The sequence below is a fragment of the Channa argus genome, chromosome 11, assembly GCF_033026475.1.
Source record: "Channa argus isolate prfri chromosome 11, Channa argus male v1.0, whole genome shotgun sequence".
NCBI classification, from domain to species: domain Eukaryota; kingdom Metazoa; phylum Chordata; class Actinopteri; order Anabantiformes; family Channidae; genus Channa; species Channa argus.
In genome coordinates this window covers 854,563-872,126 of record NC_090207.1, presented here as the reverse complement: position 1 = coordinate 872,126, position 17,564 = coordinate 854,563, and the positions used below count along the sequence as shown (strand labels likewise).

Below are 17,564 nucleotides of genomic sequence, written 5' to 3'. Positions count from 1 at the left end.
CATCAAGTTCAGGAGATATTAAATACTTTGGTTTTATCAGGAACTCAGTACTGCAGTACTGCTACGTCTGTGCATAGTACTTTGGTAGAACTTGAGTATAAAATTGAAATGGTATTTGAAGTTGGGTGGGGTTTTTCTTTTTTAAGAAACAAACCAGTGGTGGGCCAGGCCACTACAACGCAGGTCCTCCATCACTGAGTGTGAACGGCTGTAAAGTACTGTACAGGTGCAGAGCATTCACCACTTGACCTCTGAACCCTGCCCACGCTCTACCTGAGAACCTGTTCAAAGTGCAGAGCAGTCTGCAGGTCGCAGCAGGTGGGGGTTTGCTATCGATCAGTGACCTTTAATGACTTTTGATACCCCCTGGATAATCCTCAGAGAGGGAGGTGGTCATTTCTAAATTTGACTGAAAGCAAACAGACAACCTGCAGCAGTGATGTTATGAAGTGCGGCAGAATCTTTTATTACTCTCTGTTTTTCCAAGTGGTGAACTAAGTTTCGCTGTCTGCAGTAAAAACAGTTAACGGTAGCTTCACCTCCATCAGGTAACAAACACATCTGTCATACAATCCAGTAACACATTCTATAGTAATGTGACCTGCTGCTGCATGAGTACTTTAGATTCTTCACATATTTCTATTATCAGGTAATTGTACTTAAATTTTGAAAAACAGTACTTTTTACTTAACTGCTTTAACTCTGCATCTGTAAAATATTAAATTTGGCCTGATCAGCACCTGCATATGAATACACTTTGATTTACACTGATTCTGTTTCCACTTTTGCACCACAATGTCATCCATCATTAACTGTTTACATCAGACTTCAATCACAAGCACCACATTCACTCCTCTGTGTCTTTTCAGTGTGTGTTTATTAAATTACAAAGGTTATCATCACCATCATATTATTATTATTATTAGCATCATTACTGAATCATACCCAGTGGCCATGTACAGGGTTATTTTTTCCATAAGTCACTGGACATGGAGACATGGAGACACCACAACTGTCTGGACTCTAGTCACTTTACAACATACAGGATGAGAATGAATCCTGGTTGAATATTATCACATATACAAGCTGCTGCTCCAACATTTGTTTTTTTGTTGTCTTTTCATCTTTATCTTCTCGTGTTTTTGTTGCAGCCAACTTTGGTTGCACAAGTTGTCCCTCACCGTCCTCAGGGTGAGAGTGAGTTGATAAAAAATAAAATCCCTGCTAAACAAGCTCGAGGAGGACAAGAACATTCTCAGTGAATCAACACATTTTGGCTCCATTTGCACTTTTCATTTCTCCCATCTGATAAAATCCAGATGTGATTTTACCATTTACACTTGGCCACACGTACTGATGGTGAGAGATGGAAGTAAAACTCAAAGCGCAGTGACCAGAGCAGCTTCGGGAACGTCCCGTCCTGCTTCTGGGTTAACTGAAACAGGGTTTTCTTGCCTTAATTCTTTGTCCTGTTAAGCCCTGGATAAATAGACGTACTCTGACGTTTTGTAATCCTCCTTTCTACTGCAGCTGCAGAACTTCACATTCTGCAGTAAAAACACAACTTACACATCAACAAACATTATTTGGACGATATCAACTTGATTTCTTTAAAATAGATGAGGCCTTGTTTCAGCTTCAGAGAACCATTTGAAAACATGTTTGCACAAGTCAGGTACTGTAATCTGCCCTTCACTTCTATTAAAAGGTGCATTAAATGTGTAAAGTAGTTTACGTCAGTATCAATAAGATGAGTCATTAGAGCAAGAAAAAACCCGTTTCAGGGTTCGTCCTTTAAGGGGACATGAGCAGGGGACGAGATAGTCGACTTCACCAACTCAGCAGACAGAAGAAGCAGGGAAGACACCAAAGTTTGTTATGCACAGTAGGAAGCAATTCACTGCTCATGATTCCTGCTTCTCCCATGTCTCAGATTGTTTAATAACACATACAAATACATTTCTTTGGGTTTTGGACTGAAGGCACCAGATTTAGCTCTGGGGAAACATGCAGGCTTTTGCAGAATAAAGGTTGAACCAATTAACAAGAGATTTCTGTCACTCGACAACTTGCCTCTTTATTTCAGCTCCACTTACAGAACCAACAATGATCCAAATGAGCTGAATGTTGGATTTTTCTTGCAGACATTTTCAGATGTATTAAAAATAAAGATCTGATTTAAAAATGGGATAAAATGAAAAGTTTGGTTCTTACTGTTTTCTCCAGCTGTAGATTAGTGACATCACCACACAATCCACACACATATACACAACTACAATAAAATTAATTTTCTATTTATCAATGTATAAAACGCAACATAAAATGGTTTAAGAAATTCTGAAAAAATATGCTGGATTTCAGAGAAGCCATCATTTTAAAAGGGAAGAGCATGTGTCTAAGTGTAAAGGCTGGATCAGTTGAGCTTCTTGGAGCATTTTCTCGACCAACGTTGTTGATGTTCAGTGTCTTTAAGCATCTCTGTTAAAAAGAAATACAACAGAGGAGGACTGCACCTTTAAAGATCATCTACAAGCTGTTATACTGTTATATTAAAACCCGTTGGGATCAGAAATATTGTGGTTTTAAAGGAGCGTGTCCACTAATTCTGCTCATTAGCTATAAGACATGTTTACTCCTCATCACTGCCGACTGTTGAAACTAAGTCAGAACAAAACCAAACGAACTGGGATTAATTGTCTCAGAATTTTCACAGAAATAGACACTAACCGCCTGGAAGGAATGAAATCTAAAAACTGGCGATAATCTGTAGCAGCAGTGATGGTGAATGTGATCTGTAGGTAAAACAGGTGAAAGCAGCAGTGTGGTCACTTTAAATAGTTTATATGAGCTGTGAACAGCGAGGCTGGCAGCACCAACAGGGAATGATGGATGAAGCATCAAAATACAGTTTAAGAAAATAAAAAAACACAAAGTTACCATCAAGTTCATAGTCACACATCAAATAGTTTTCATATTTAAAAGTAGATTTTTTTTTGTTTCCTTCCTCTCGTCCGCTCCATCCTGTGCAGACAGTGAGTTTGTATTTTACAATAAAGTCTTGTTTAACTTCTGGAGGTGTGCAAGGGTGTTCAGTTGTTCTCGAACAATGAGAGCAGCTCATCGTTGTTGTTGTTCGGCAGGTCCGGAGGTCCGAGGTAAGACAGCAACTCGTCTGGGTTGGTCAACTCTGGAAGCAACTGCAGAAAAGATTAAAACAAAGATGAAAATTGTTCATTAAAAATTTTTCATTGAAATCACCTTAAAAAGTCATAAAAAGTAATTATGCTGCTTTGATGCTCTGTGATAAAATGAATCAAACCAAAAACAATAATTTTAATCTGGTTACTTACCAATAATAACAATAATATACTGAGCATGCAGTAACAAAACTTTTAAAATTATTATGATTATTAACCTTTTGAATAAAACTCAGTAGCATCTTTAGTTTTTAAAGTGGAGTCTGGTTTCTACTCACGTCCAGAGAAGGTTCTGGAACCTCCGCAGACCCCCCAAGCCCGAAGGAGCTGTCGCCTTGGAGACGGGGATTCTGGTTGCTACGCTGCATCATCTGGTTGCTGCCTGCCAGTTGGGAGTTGCCATGGAGACCCTGAGACTGCTGTTGGGAGAGAGGAGCCCCATGGGAAGTGGAGTCCAGACGGCCTGAGACTGACACCTGAGAGGAGAGAGGGAAGGAAGAGGGGAGAGTAAGAAAAGGGGGAGAGAGGAGAACGGAGAAGCGGAGAAGTGAAGAAGACAAGGGAGGAATGAAGGAAGAAGGTAAAAGAAGAAAGAGGAGAAATATATTTGGAAAAAGAATGGAAAATGAGGAAGGGTGAGAGAAGAACAAGTACAGCAAAGGAGGAGGAGGAGGAGGAGAGGAAGTATAGAAGGAAGAGGTGATGATTAAGATAATTAGTGAATTTAAGTGGTGAAATAAAAAACTGGTGATGATGATGATTACTCTACCTGTCCAGCCAGCTGGTGTGGAGGAGGCTTGTCCGGGGTGAGGAGGGCACTGGACAGTTCAGACTGGTAGGACAGAGGGGGAGGACCTGGGGAGGAGAAGTCCCCTCCGGCCCCTGGAGTCCCAGGTCCACTGAAGTCTGAGAAACTACTGGACTGACTGGGATAGGATGGAGCTGGTGGAGACAGAGACGCAAGCAAAACTGTTCAGCGCAATGATCCCACGATGGTGGAACGAGCTACCCAACGCTGCACGCTCAGCTGATTCTCTCCCAATATTCAAAAAAACTGCTGAAAACTGAACTCTTCCGCATCTTCCTATGCACTTAAATCTTTAATAAAAAAAAAATAAATAAATAAAAAAACTTTCTGCTCTCTTGCACTGGTATCTCATGAACTGTGAACATTTTTCTTATAGGACTTTGATTTGATGTTTTCTCCTTGACTTAGATTTTTCCTGCCTTGTACATCACTTGTAAGTCGCTTTGGATAAAAGCGTCTGCTAAATGACTAAATGTAAATGTAAATGTAAATGAATGTCACCTTCCATGAGGGAAACGTGCTCCATGCAGCTCCACCTGGTGGAGACTACACCACTAAACTTCCAGTCTGGAATAAGAAGCAACAACCTCTTCTTCAAAAGGCCTTTTTCTATAGGATATAGTCTTTTCTAAACTCACTGAGGCTTTAAAGGTGGTTTAGTGAGTAGATGAGTCTTAGAATAAATCGTAAAAAAATCTCTTGACTATGTGAACCACAGGTCTTATTTCAGGGAACCCATAGATTTTGGGGGCTTAGAAGACCCACAATTGTATTTGTATATGTTCTAACTGAGAAGCATGTTACAAGCTCTTTTCTTTGACTCTAAGACTAAATCAGTTTTATTTTGAATGCACCTTCTTTTTTTATCATAACCAGGCCAACCTGTCCTCCATACCTGTCCCAGGGTAGTCAGGTGTGCTGCTGCTGTTATTGCCGCCTGCAGGTACAGAGGTGTAGGGCATTGGGGAGGAAGAGGAGGCTGCAACAGAGGTAGAAGAAGAAGGGGTGGGGCCGAGTGACGCGATCATCTCCATCACACTGGGGACGACCATGTGACTGGGGCTGAGCGTCCTGCAGCGCTTCAACACTGGACCGTCCGACTCCTCCTTCACATGCAGGTCTGGCTTCACAGGAACTGGCTTCCAGCTACAGACCGGGTCAATGGTGATCTCCTCATACTCTGAGCTGACGAGAGGAGGAAGACGAGAGTGAAACAATAGCCAACAATGGATCTGAGATATTTGCAGCAGTGATGTTGATCAGGGTTTTTCCAAATGAGGAACTGAACTGAACCAGAACCTGGTGTTTTCTTCGGTACAGAGGTGAATGTAATGATGTATGTATTTATTGTTGTGTGTGCACATAATAGTTTTACAATAACTACCATCTCTTTGTATTTGAAAGACTTTCTGAACATCAAGACAAATAAAACAAAGCAAAACAAAGGACTTTAATGGTAAAAACACTATGAAATATAAAAAGCATAACTTCAATCTTTTTAATCCAAAAATCAACTAGATGTCACAGCGTGGAGCAACAGCATAAGTAACCTTCCTTACTTTTGAACGTAGATGAGGATTCCCAGCATGTACTGATCCACCTCCAGACCCTCTAACAGAGCAGTTTTACTGCAGACACAAACACAAGCAGGTTAAAGAGGAGACGTGCAACATGTGAGAGCTGAGTGTCAATGTAGTGGTTGTACATACTTGCACACAGGACATCTCCACGTTCCTCTCTCACAGTTGAGCTGCAGGTACGACTCCAAGTCAAAACACTGCAGACAGACACACACACACACAAAAAAAGTGAAAAACAGTTCTGCGATGCACTGAAGACAAAGTTGAAGCATTGATATGGGGTTGTCACATTTCACATTATATAATCAACAAATAAAAAGTAATTATGTGGAATAAGTACAAAATGATATCAAGTACTTATGTTCAGGTAGGTATTGTACACATTTCAGAACAGTTCCAATATCCTGTGCACATTACATTGCGGCTCTCACCTGTATGTGTCTGCAGTCGTGACCTCTGGCAGGAAGCTGGATGCGGCGGAAAGTAATGGGACATTTTAATGAGACTCTGATGGCTGTCTGCTCAACTCCGTCCTCTCCATTTAAGCCAGGAGTCCCCGGGATCGAACCACTGCTAAAGTTCCTCTTTACTAAAAGAGATGCAGATAATGACAAATATCGTCACACAAATAAAGAGTGTGAGGTCCTGGAACCAGACGGTGACATAGGGAAACAACTTTAAGGCCCATAAAAATGTGTGTATGATTTGGTTCTGTTTCTGTCACCAGGTCAGTTCTGAACCACTGGAGATGTGAATAATAAATTTGAATGTTTAAATCTTAAAATCACACTTTTAAATTAGGAAACAGAAACAAAACACTAAATTTCCGATTCATTTCTTTGGTATTCGTCAGTGGAATGACTTACTCTTTGTGACACAGTGCTCTGCAGGCAGCAGCCTCTTCTTCATTAGTCCCTGCAGCACCGAGTGAACTGATGGACGATGAACCAACTGGAGGACAAACAGGTGAGACTGCAAGGATGGGGACAGACATAAACTGTTATTTCCAAAAAAACATTTACAATACATAGAAACCTTTACCTACAGACACAGAATCTGATCTAAAGAAGTTCCACGTTTATCCCTGTAAAAATATGAGCGTGGACGCAGTGCGTCTCTGCGTGTGCTCTTACACAGCAGCAGGCGGTGACGGTGATCTGGATGGTGTTCCTTCCCGGCTGGCAGACGCGCTTCAGGTACAAAGGCTTATGGGAGGTTTTGTTGTCACCTCGCTTGATGGTGAGAGGAGTCGCGTTCACGCTCACCTGGGCACAGGAGCAGTAGGTGAATAACAACATGGCCAAAACACCTCAGTGATGAGACACATTACAAACAAAGGGTGGAGGTCAGACCTGGACGGATGCGGGCCAGTTGGTGTTCATCTGTCGATCCTCATGGTGGTAACATTTAAACTGGAGCTCCAGGTCCGGTCTGAAAAACACCAATGAATGTCTCAGCACGGACGCTCACAAAATGTGCACAGGTAAACCTGTACTTTAAGGACATCACTGGTCCCTCTATGACTTTTCACCCCATCTTCTCAGTGTGGACATACACATCTAATATAAAACATTCTGATCTTTCATATAAATGCCACTGTGTGTTTCAGTTTGATTCTGTTAGTTACCTCATTATAAGCGTTTTGTAGACCGAGTCCCGTAGTTGGAAGACGTGGTTGCTGACAGCCAGGTTGTGCTCTAATCTGAAAGGCTCTAGGACCACACCGTCCCGCACCGGGAAGGTCAGTCGCAGGTCGTCACTGGGGTTACCTGTTTACATTAGGTCAGCACAGTCAGACACCTGCACAATTCATGTGACATCAACACAACCTTAAAGTTATTTAGTGAAAATGACCAGTTTATTTCAAAGTTATAGCCCAAAGCATTTCACAGGCAAAAACCACATTATTTAAAGATTGTTTCATTTACAATAACCAGATTGGGTCACCACGATTAGCCAGATTATTTCAGTCAATAAGCAGGTTATTTGAGGTTTTTATTTCCTGAACAATAACTAACTTAAATAATACTGTCTAATTTCATTACTTCATAGACAAAAATATAATTCAATATAAACAGTTAAAGACTTTTTTGTTTAGAAAAACATTTTAAAGTGATCATTACTTTTTACTTTAATGCTGTGTTATTCTATGTTTTATATGTTTTTAGGCTTTACATGTTTATTATGTTTTATTCTTGGTCTTAATCTGCTTGTGTAGCACTTTGAGATTTGTTAGAAAATGTAAAGTGCTTTATAAATAAAATGAATTATTATTATTATTATCTATACTGAATAATATTTGACTGGGCATAATGTGATTGTCTTGACTGATATACCTGTGGCTTCAATAAAATAATGACTATTCTGTGATAATGAAACAAATTGTGGGTTGACAAAAGGCCTGTTGTGTTACTAATAATATGTGTACCTGTAGGTGGATGGGGGGCCATGTTGGCAATGTTGGGCTTGATGTCGGGCAGAAAGGTAGGGGGTGTCGGTTTGACATCACTGTTTCCAGGTGACATGTAGGGTGGGGCCATAGAGCTGCTAGGGGTGATAGGAGGTGTTGGGTTACCAGGTACAGGGGAGGAGGGGTAACCTGGCAACCCCCGTCCAGGCTGAGAGAGAGAGAGAGAGACACGGGGCATTTGAATAGTTTAGAAATGTAGAGTTTGGCGTAATATGACGTTATATATAATGTTATACTCGGTTTTCTCCCACCACTGTTAAAGAGATTCTTTTACCCCAGACGGTTGGTTGAAGGAGCTGTAGATGCCTCCGGCACCAGCTGTTGTCATTGTGTTTAAACCTCCACCCTGACCATTAAACTGGTCCTGCTTCACAAACAACAGTTTTACTTTTGTTATTATTCTTTTTTGCCACATGTTACAATAAACCAATAGACACAATGACTCTCACCTTGTAGTACTGTGAGTTGGGAGCTCCAGAGGGAGGGTATTGGGAGAGGGACATTTTATGGCTCGGATAAGAGGGAGAGGAGCCGGAGCGCTGGGGGTTTGGGCCCGGACCACCAGGACCTGCAGGAAAACAGAAACACTGATGCAACCAATGGAAAATAAGCTAAAAAAACACTTTGTGCTGATCTAAACATGTCCAGAACAGGCAGAGGGTCTGAGAGTGGGTTGCATTTTGGATACGGTTCCAAGTTGGACAATTTTCAAGCTCAGTGCTCGACAACAGAATGACACAATGGTAGAAATGATGATGATAAAATAATGAACACAATGACAGAAAGTATAGAAAGTATTACTAATGATAATAATAAAATGATAGATCAATAGAACAGTATAAAAAAACAACAACAGAATGACAGAACTGAAGATTAGCAATAGAACTACACACACTGAATGACAGAAAGAGCGACAGCATGACTGCAGACATCTCACCTGGATGGTACTGCATGCTGGGTACAGAGTACGGGCTGGGCCCAGCGTGACCACCTCCACCTGAACCTGGCATCGAACCACCGCCAGCACCCGGAGCTGACATCATGGTCATACTGGACCCAACAGGTAGCCCGTACTGCTGAGACATTCCCGGGAAAGACTGACATATAGTGAGGGGACAAACAAAACAAAACACAGAAGGTATTTATTTTCTGTCAGGAAACAGGTTTTACCATTAACTGACCAAACTGACCTGTTTCAGGATTAGTTTTTTGCACAACTCTTAATTAAATGTAGGTTTAAATATTTAAATCACGGCATTCTGTTTATATCAACATATAATTCTTTACAGCGCATCCAAACGTTTCTAGACATGGGGTTGAATAAAATTCTGAATTGATGAGCTAAACCAAACCTGCTGACACTCACCTCTGAGTTGTATGGCCGTTTGAGGCCTTGCTGGGGCCTCAGGTGGCCTTGCTGTGGTCCAGGACCATAGTTTGGGTGCTGATGGACCCTCTGGGGACCACCTCCTGGTCCATACATGGGGCCCATTGAGGGAGGACCCCTGGTGGGGCCTGGACCAGGGCCCATACCTCCAGGAGCCATGCCAGGAGCACCATGGGGGCCAGAGTGAGCCATGAACTGGTTGTTGTAAGATGGTCCCCCCATCTGGAAAACAGTTATTTTCTCTCTTAGTCATTCAATCTAATTCCTCATTAAAAACTGCTGACATTTAAAATAAAACTCACGCTGACACTTCCTTCCCAGGGTGTGTTTATTTATTAGATCATTACTGTTTCCCTTGAGGGTCTTTAGTTAAAAGGCTCTGCCCACATGAAACTAAAGAAACCTGGACAGTTACACCTCTAATTACCCACTAAGTGATTATCAAACTTGAGACCGCTCTCATCGCCTCACCTGTCCGTAGTTCATCTCCTGGTTTTGTTTTTCCTGGATGGCAGCAACGGTTGCCGTGGCAGCGGCCGTTGCTGTTGCAGCAGCAGCAGCGACCGCGGCGGCAGCGGCTGCCTGAGTAAAGTCGGCCGAGCCTCTGGATCCACCGGGGTTAGACGTGTAACTGGAGACAGAGAGACACACGAAGGTTGTATTTTTTAGTTCCCATTCGAAATGGCATATTTTACCAAATCAGTCTGAGCAGCTTCTTAACGTCAGCATTTTATTCTGAAGGAACCTGGAAACTTTTCTCAGGGTCTTTGTTCAGATGTTTCCAACAGGTGGCAGTGGAACATCACCTACTGTAGCTGTATAATTCTTTATTATCTCAGGAATTATTGTCTCCTTCCTTGTGTCATTGAGTAACTTCCTGCAGCCTGAACTCACTGACACATGGTAACATCTGATCACTGTTGGGGCTGTTTAGGGATTTCTGACACTTAAAGCTTTGCGGTGTTATATTCTGCTTTTTACTCATAATGAAACTTTCCCACAGACGAAGCAGAACAGGGGTTTATTTAAGTTTTTTGAATTCAGTTTATTAGTAGCACTTTGGTTTAATTTAAACACAGCAAACAGCTGTGTAGGGCTCTGTGAGCCTCACTCAGCCCTGTTTAAGAGGAATAGAATTGTATTATTTAAAGTTGAACTGTATGTTTAACTCCGTTTCAACTAGAGTGGAAAAACACATTTTGCTTTTGTACATACAGTGACTAAAATTAAGGCTTCTAAAACTGGGTGTGTGTGACACTCCCAACATTTTGCACCTAATCACGCTGCATACCAGTCTGTTTCTAGGCAATTATTCACACACAAGGCGTGTCTTAAGAAGTGGAGCTGATTGACATTTCTGATACTGCTTTTTAGTGAAAATGTGACAAAACTGTCAGCAGCTTCATCTGCAAAACTGACAAATGACACCCACCTCCCTGTGTAGCCCCCTGGGCCTCCAGCATAGCCCCCTGTCGTCCGGCCGTACATGCTCTGGTTCATATAGCCTTTACTGGGCTCTCCGTAGCCCTGCTGGCCCATGTACCCTCCTGGCCCGCCAGCCATGCCCGGGCCTCCTGGGCCTTGCATCATAGGTCCCCCACCTGGATTAGCTCCGGGTCCCATCACCCCTCCACCTAGTCCCTAACACACAGAGAAATAAATGCTTTCCATCAGCTGGAGTATGTGGTTTCATTTTGTGTTTACGTGGCCGTAGTCTTCAGAACAAACTGTGTACACAGGCTGTTTGTCTGGGAGAGAGAAAAGATAACTTTGGCCATTTTCTAAATTAACTGTACTTTCAACAATTCCTACAGACACCAAAGAAAAACTTCAGTCAGATAAACGGAAGCTCCATGTTTCTTCATTCTGAAACTTGTACTCAAAACAGATATTCTGCTGAATGCCCTGAGTCATGGCAGGCTGAGGTAAACCAGTGCACATGTGCACCAGCTGTGGTGCAATCACAGCCAATTTAGATAACTTTGGGAAACACCTATCAAAAAACAATTCTACCACAAGTTTTGAAATGAAGACAAATGTGAAGCAGAGTGTCTGGCTGAGGTCTTACTGTGCAACAACTGTGCAACAACTCTGATTAGAATAAATTCATTTTCAGAAAATGGCTGTAATGATCCTTTTAAGAGTTTTGTTGGGGGAGTTTTTTGACACTCATATGACTAAAATATCAACTGAATCATCTCTGATCAGCCATGTTTAATTGTATTGTGTATTAAAATAAATGGTACAAAATACAAAGAAATAAAAATATTAATGACTTAAAAAGTTTCAAAACCTTCTTTTAAGCTTTTGTGATCCCCATCTGTATAAATGCTTTTTGTTTAGGAACATTTTTATGTCAAACAAAATGATCATGTTAGGAAAGCGGTTTTTAAAATAGTGCTGGTTCTGTGGTGGCACACCTGGCTGGCTGAGGGGTTGGTTACTCCCCAGACTGTGGTCACCACGGAGAGGGATCCTGTGGGCTGATTGGGGGGCTGCTGCCAGCTGGAGGGGTCGTAGGAGTATGAACCCTCACTGCAAACAAACCGAACAGAGAGATTATGGTGAGTGTGAGAGATTTTACTTTTAATCTCTACAAGTCTTTCTTGTGACACTAAGAGCACAGCAGACATGGGGACTGATCGCTTAATTCGATTCGCATACATCAGATCATGAAACGCTCCAGACCCTGCTTCAGTGTGTGGTTATATGCACCTGTGGGGGTTGTTGGCCAGTCCAGCCTTCATCTGGTTCAGGGGGTTCATGGTGGTGGACGGGGCTCACCGGGGTCCAATCACACAGACAGAGACAGAGACTCCTGGACAAAGAAACACATACACAGAATTCATGTATGTGTAATCAGCTGATATGATTCAATTTCAAACTATATTTCCTATCACGCTCTTTGTCTTCTGGAGTGATAAAAATGTAATCTTTTCAAATTCTCTTTGACTTCTGCCAAACTTAATTGAAAAATGTTGAGATTTAAAATGATGCCTTTAAAAATTCCAGTATACTTATTATAAAGACTATAATACCCAAAACACCTTGAAAGGTGATCTGTCCGCAGACACCACAGCAGAAAACAGAACAAGAACCAAACAACCAAAAATTAAATCAAGAAATATCCAATAAAACCAATCACACTATCAGACTGAACCACTGATACAAGACAGGATGGATGAATACTTTTACACCACATTCTGACTCCACCTGATTGGTACTAACTCATCAGACAGGCAGGCTTTGCAAACTTTGGTGAGTCCTTATGAACTGTAGCTGCAGTTTCCTGTTCTTAGCTGACAGGAGGGGCCCCTGAAGTGGTCTTGTGCTGCTGCAGCCCATCTGCTTCAAGGTTTGACATGTTGGGTTTATAAATATGCCTTTCTTCATTCCTTGGTTGCAACCTGTGAGTTACTGTTGACTTACTCTCTGTTCTCCTCTGACATCAATAAAGTCTTTTCACCCAGAAACCTGATGCTTACTGGATATTTTCAGACTGTTCTGTAGAAACCCTAGAGATGGTTATGTGTAAAGCAACCACTTAAAAGTTACTTAAAATCACCTTTTGCTCCCCTTGATTCTGATCATCTTGACCATGTCTTCACACCTAAATGCATTTAGATGGTGCCACATATATGATTGGCCAATTAGACATTTGGTTAAGAAGCAGTTGAACAGGGTACATAATAAAGTGGCCAGTGAGTGTAATAAGATATTCACGATAAAGTGGTAAATGCAAATAAGCAGATTACAAACCACAACATGTAATCAACAGAAAAGATGTAATATGTCAGAGAATGTTTTCACTGGCAGTTTCACTGCTGAAACACCAGCCACTGACTATACGGTGTTAATACTGTTTGTCTCTGTGTAGGACATCGCTTTACGTCAGCGGAGTCTGAAAACTGACCAAGAAGCCAAACTCACCCTCCGGAACAACTTCCTAAATAAATGTTACATGACCAGGTGTGGTGTTGTTCCAGCAGTTAATTCATAAAAGGGCTAGAGTTCATTTCTGAAGCGTGACGTTTACTCTGTGGTTGTTAACTATCACTATGAAGTGTATACATCTCCCCAACCATCAACACGCTTAGAAACCAAAAGTAATGCACCAGGGAGCCAAACGTCATCCTTAAAAACCAACAACAAACTGGCGAGTTCAGGAACATTGACAGAATAACTTCAGTGGATAATAGGAGAATTATTTTTCTGGTTAAGAGATAAGGGTGACAAGACGTAACAATTTCCAAACTTTTCATTAGTAATATCATCACCTGTACAGGAAGTCACAAATATTCACATTCTATGAGGTTCTATTCATTTTAGATTTTACCATATAATCATTAAAGATTATGCCCTCAATACCTTATCTGTTTGATCTGACAGAGTCAAAAGCTACAAAGATGATCTGTTGTTCCATCTCTCTATGACTCATATTTCCCATGAAATTGATTAAAAAAAAAACTGTGTTTACTGCAATATGTTAACACTGTAATATCGTCATAGTGAAAACTGACTAATAAAGTCTCAATATTTCTCACTGATTAAAAAAAATGTTTATATAAAACCTCACTGTGGCAGCTGGATTCAAAACTGCAGCTGCCTTGATTTCACTTTAAGACAAATGCTTCAAAGCTTAAAGGTGCTGATAGGAAATGATGTGAAGATGCTGTGAAAGCCTCCCCTTGATTATTTTAAAGGCAGAAAAGTGGACAGTTCAGCAATTGCAACCTTGTCACCTGCCCTGAATTCACTTGCAGCAGGAAAGCTGAAGGTAAAAAACCCCCAAACATCCAGGAGGTGAAGACACCTGCACTAAAGACCTGACAGAAGATCTGCAGGGAAGAAATCAACATCTGCTGATAATTTCAGGTTCCAGACTTCAGTCACTGACTCCAAAGGATTTACAACCACGTACTAAAACAGACTAATTTATGATCATGTTACTTTGTCCAAAAATGTCTGAGCCTCTAAAATGGGAGGTCTATGGATAAAACTGGTTGTAATAACTTTACAGTTTATCTAATGCTTTCAACCAAACCCTTAAATAAAAGCTGAAAGTCTGCACTTAAATCACATCTTCGCTTTTTAATTCCAAGTCCACTGTGGAAATTATGCTTTCACTGTCCAAACACTCTCTTTTCTTTTATATTACACTGCCAACTATGCAATCAGCTAAAAATGAGTTTAGCCAAACAGGTAAGACAACTAACCAACCTCAAGCAGCTGATATCTTCCGGACCATCCAGCTGCTCCCTCAGCACAGACTCTCTCAGCTGTACATTAGTATAGGTTTTACTTTCCAAAGGTATGTTTACATCACAGGCCTTTCTGCCTAATTCAGATGGTTTCCTCAGGTCTGAACTCCTTTTCTTGATGGTTCAAGTTTGTCACTGACATGTTTGCTCCAGTGTAAACTGCCACACATCACAGATTGCACTGAAATGTGAGCTGCGTGTGAACTAAAAAAAACATCAGTGCTGGGTCACAATATGTTCCGTCTTTTGCTTGTCCCAGAAATGTGAAATTATCTCACCGCTCCACTGACCTCTTTGATACTCTGATGACTGTTTATTCAGTTTTTTTCCACCTTTAACATGTTTTCCTGGTTCTTGAAAAACGTGAAAGTTAAAAGGTTGATATTACAACGTTTCCAACGAAAGCAAGCTGAAAATCGGCAAAGTCACTGTACAGATTCTGCTTCTAGTTTAAAAAACTTTTCCAAATGATTTTATAGCTCAGGTCATGTCATCTGGAAGAGTTATGGGGGAGCAGGTCAACCAAGACTATAACCAGAGATACCATATATGATCATTCAAACTCCTCTTGATGTCATTTAAGAGTTTTTGAGTGTGAAGCAGAAAGAGATAGAGGGAAGTTTGATACCTTTTTACAGGATGCAAGATGAAAAACCTGTTAAGTCACTCTTTAATAACTGCAGCAATTTCCTCCTTTTTACTTAGATTCAGGGTTAAACTCTTGCAGTTTAGCAGATTAGAATAGAAACTGCAAAGCTGAGCTGTCAGCTGCAGTTGTTTTATAAAATTATTTATTTTTAAGCAAGATTCTAAACGAAGAATCTAGAGAAAGTTGTAACCAGTCCCACTGGCTTCATGTGAAACCTGCTGAGGACTTAAACGTAGACAAGGAAAATAACAAAAACTGAAGTTGTATCACAGGCAGTCGTGACCATCATGAAATAGAAGCATCAATCGACGGACGATTGGGGACGAGACTCTGGCCCTAAACCCAGTAATCGAAGCTCGGTTCAAGGCCTGGTGAGGATACTAAACATGATGTGTTAACATGTCCTCAAACACATCTTTCAGCCAGAGTTGTACATAACTGCAGAGACCGTAATAAATATTACAAGAAGAAAAAAATAATCACATTATTTTTCAGTCTTGCTTACAAATTGTACCTCATAGCATTTTCTTGGAAATATCCAGATTTTACAAATTACAATGGTGAACGGCAACTAAGCACATTTAATCAAATACTCCACAAATTCAAGATACTTGTATTATACTTTTTCTGTCACTCTATACGTCTTCTCCATAACAACGAAGAGGGAAATATTGGATTTAATAGTCTACTTACTGTATCTCACTGCTTCAGTTACTTAAAGATGACTTTGCAGGTAAATCGTGTGACGAACTTGAAGTAACGTCCACATAAAATTACAAATGCTTTTGGTGGAGTGGAGTAGCTATGTGTACTTTTACTTATGTAAATGACTGAACCCGTTCCTCTTCTGTGCGCCCTTCAGGGTCCAACCCCTCCCACTCTGTGCTGTGTGCACGCTGCACACGCACACGCGTACAACAATAACAATTGTACAAATATAATACAGTTCTACAGAATAATAAAAAAAAACCCATGACAGGCCGGGCCGTGATTTCCCGGGTATCTGTCCTCTTAAGTCGCACTGACATGAAAACCTCGGGCAAAATGAAAGTGTCACAGGAGACATTTTGAGATTCCGTGTGTTGCAACCAGGGAGAAGCTAAAGCTAATGCTAACATGTTAACAGGCAGCTCCCAGTGCTCACGGCGGCCGGAAAATGAGGCTTCTTGCTGTGTTTAGCACCGCTGCTAGCGTTGGCTTGCTAACGAGACGGCCACAGCACCCTGCGCCCGAACGGTCTCAGCTAACTCACCAAACGCTGTTATTTAAAAGGACAAAAAGTGACAAATCAAGCGTCAGATATTGGTACACGTAAGGCGTCCAAACAAAGTATTTTACATTTTCAGCGCTGATACCTAGTTAGCATGTTAGCTTAGCCAGACCATTAGAACGACAATAGAATGCTATGGGGTTAACGGCTAGCAACCAGCTAGCTTCTACCTTCAGCACTAAAACACCCATTAAATGTGGATCCGCACAACAATTTTAAGAATAATTTAATTATAGTCACCTTCCGATTAATTAAGACATACAGTCGTGGATGTCAAAGAACGCTACAGATACAGCTGCTAGAATGTTCCCAGAGGCGACCTACCTCTACTACTTCCCCGGTGTCTGAGCCCTGCTCCGGGGCTCCGTCGCATCCAGGACCAAGCACAACTAAAGTCAAACACCACAGCCAGAACTTGTTCAAAGGCGGCTCCAAAAAAGTCCCGATAAAGTCCTCTGCGAAAGCCGAGATCCAACCAGCTGCCCTAGCGTTGGTTACTTTGAGCCAGCGAGCCAACTAGCCAGCCAGCAACCCCCGGTTACTGCCACCGCCGGCCTCTGCGTCTGATTATCCGGTTTCAGGAGGCGACACACTCGCCCGAAGCTCCAGGAAAGTCGATGAGGACATAAACTGAAACTACCATTAATTTCTGACGAGTGATTGATGATCGGAGGTGAACGTTAAGGCTTCAGTGTTTCTCCTCTGCATTGCTGCTGCCGGTGGTAGAAAGCCAGCAGGTTGGACAGTTACCGAGAGAGACAGGCAGGGGGAGACAAGAGGCAGAGAGGGACTGAGCTGTCCCGGTGACAACGGCGTGATGTCACAGTGACAACAACGATGACATCATCAGCCTGGTTTTTTTCAGGCCTGATGAAGATTTAGTTTTACACACACTCAGATTTACAAACAGAGCTTTGCGTTTGTCTCGTCACCTGTATAAAG

General features: G+C 41.6%; 1 protein-coding gene across 1 annotated transcript; it reads right to left on the bottom strand.

Moving 5' to 3' along the window:
* Nucleotides 1–858: 858 nt before the first annotated feature.
* On the bottom strand, nucleotides 859–17,392 carry LOC137135694 (zinc finger MIZ domain-containing protein 2-like). The gene is made up of 21 exons (XM_067520132.1): nucleotides 16,947–17,392; nucleotides 12,158–12,260; nucleotides 11,863–11,977; nucleotides 10,875–11,083; nucleotides 9,914–10,073; nucleotides 9,422–9,664; nucleotides 8,993–9,152; nucleotides 8,505–8,623; nucleotides 8,330–8,422; nucleotides 8,014–8,203; nucleotides 7,213–7,354; nucleotides 6,938–7,016; nucleotides 6,719–6,850; nucleotides 6,452–6,557; nucleotides 6,017–6,174; nucleotides 5,715–5,782; nucleotides 5,565–5,633; nucleotides 4,901–5,190; nucleotides 3,967–4,139; nucleotides 3,476–3,673; nucleotides 859–3,197 (listed from the first exon to the last, which is right to left on the bottom strand). Exons 2-21 carry the CDS (start codon nucleotides 12,205–12,207, stop codon nucleotides 3,090–3,092), a joined length of 2,862 nt encoding a protein of 953 aa, XP_067376233.1. The 5' UTR covers nucleotides 12,208–12,260; nucleotides 16,947–17,392; the 3' UTR covers nucleotides 859–3,089.
* Nucleotides 17,393–17,564: the final 172 nt, after the last annotated feature.

Excerpts from the sequence above, each read along its gene's own strand:
- LOC137135694 (XM_067520132.1), bottom strand. The coding sequence starts at position 12,207 with ATGAACCCCCTGAACCAGATGAAGGCTGGACTGGCCAACAACCCCCAC. Across the intron at positions 9,153-9,421 it reads AACGGCCATACAACTCAGAG|TCTTTCCCGGGAATGTCTCA; the intron begins GTGAGTGTCAGC and ends ACTATATGTCAG. Across the intron at positions 6,558-6,718 it reads CCGTCACCGCCTGCTGCTGT|TCTCACCTGTTTGTCCTCCA; the intron begins GTAAGAGCACAC and ends CCATCCTTGCAG.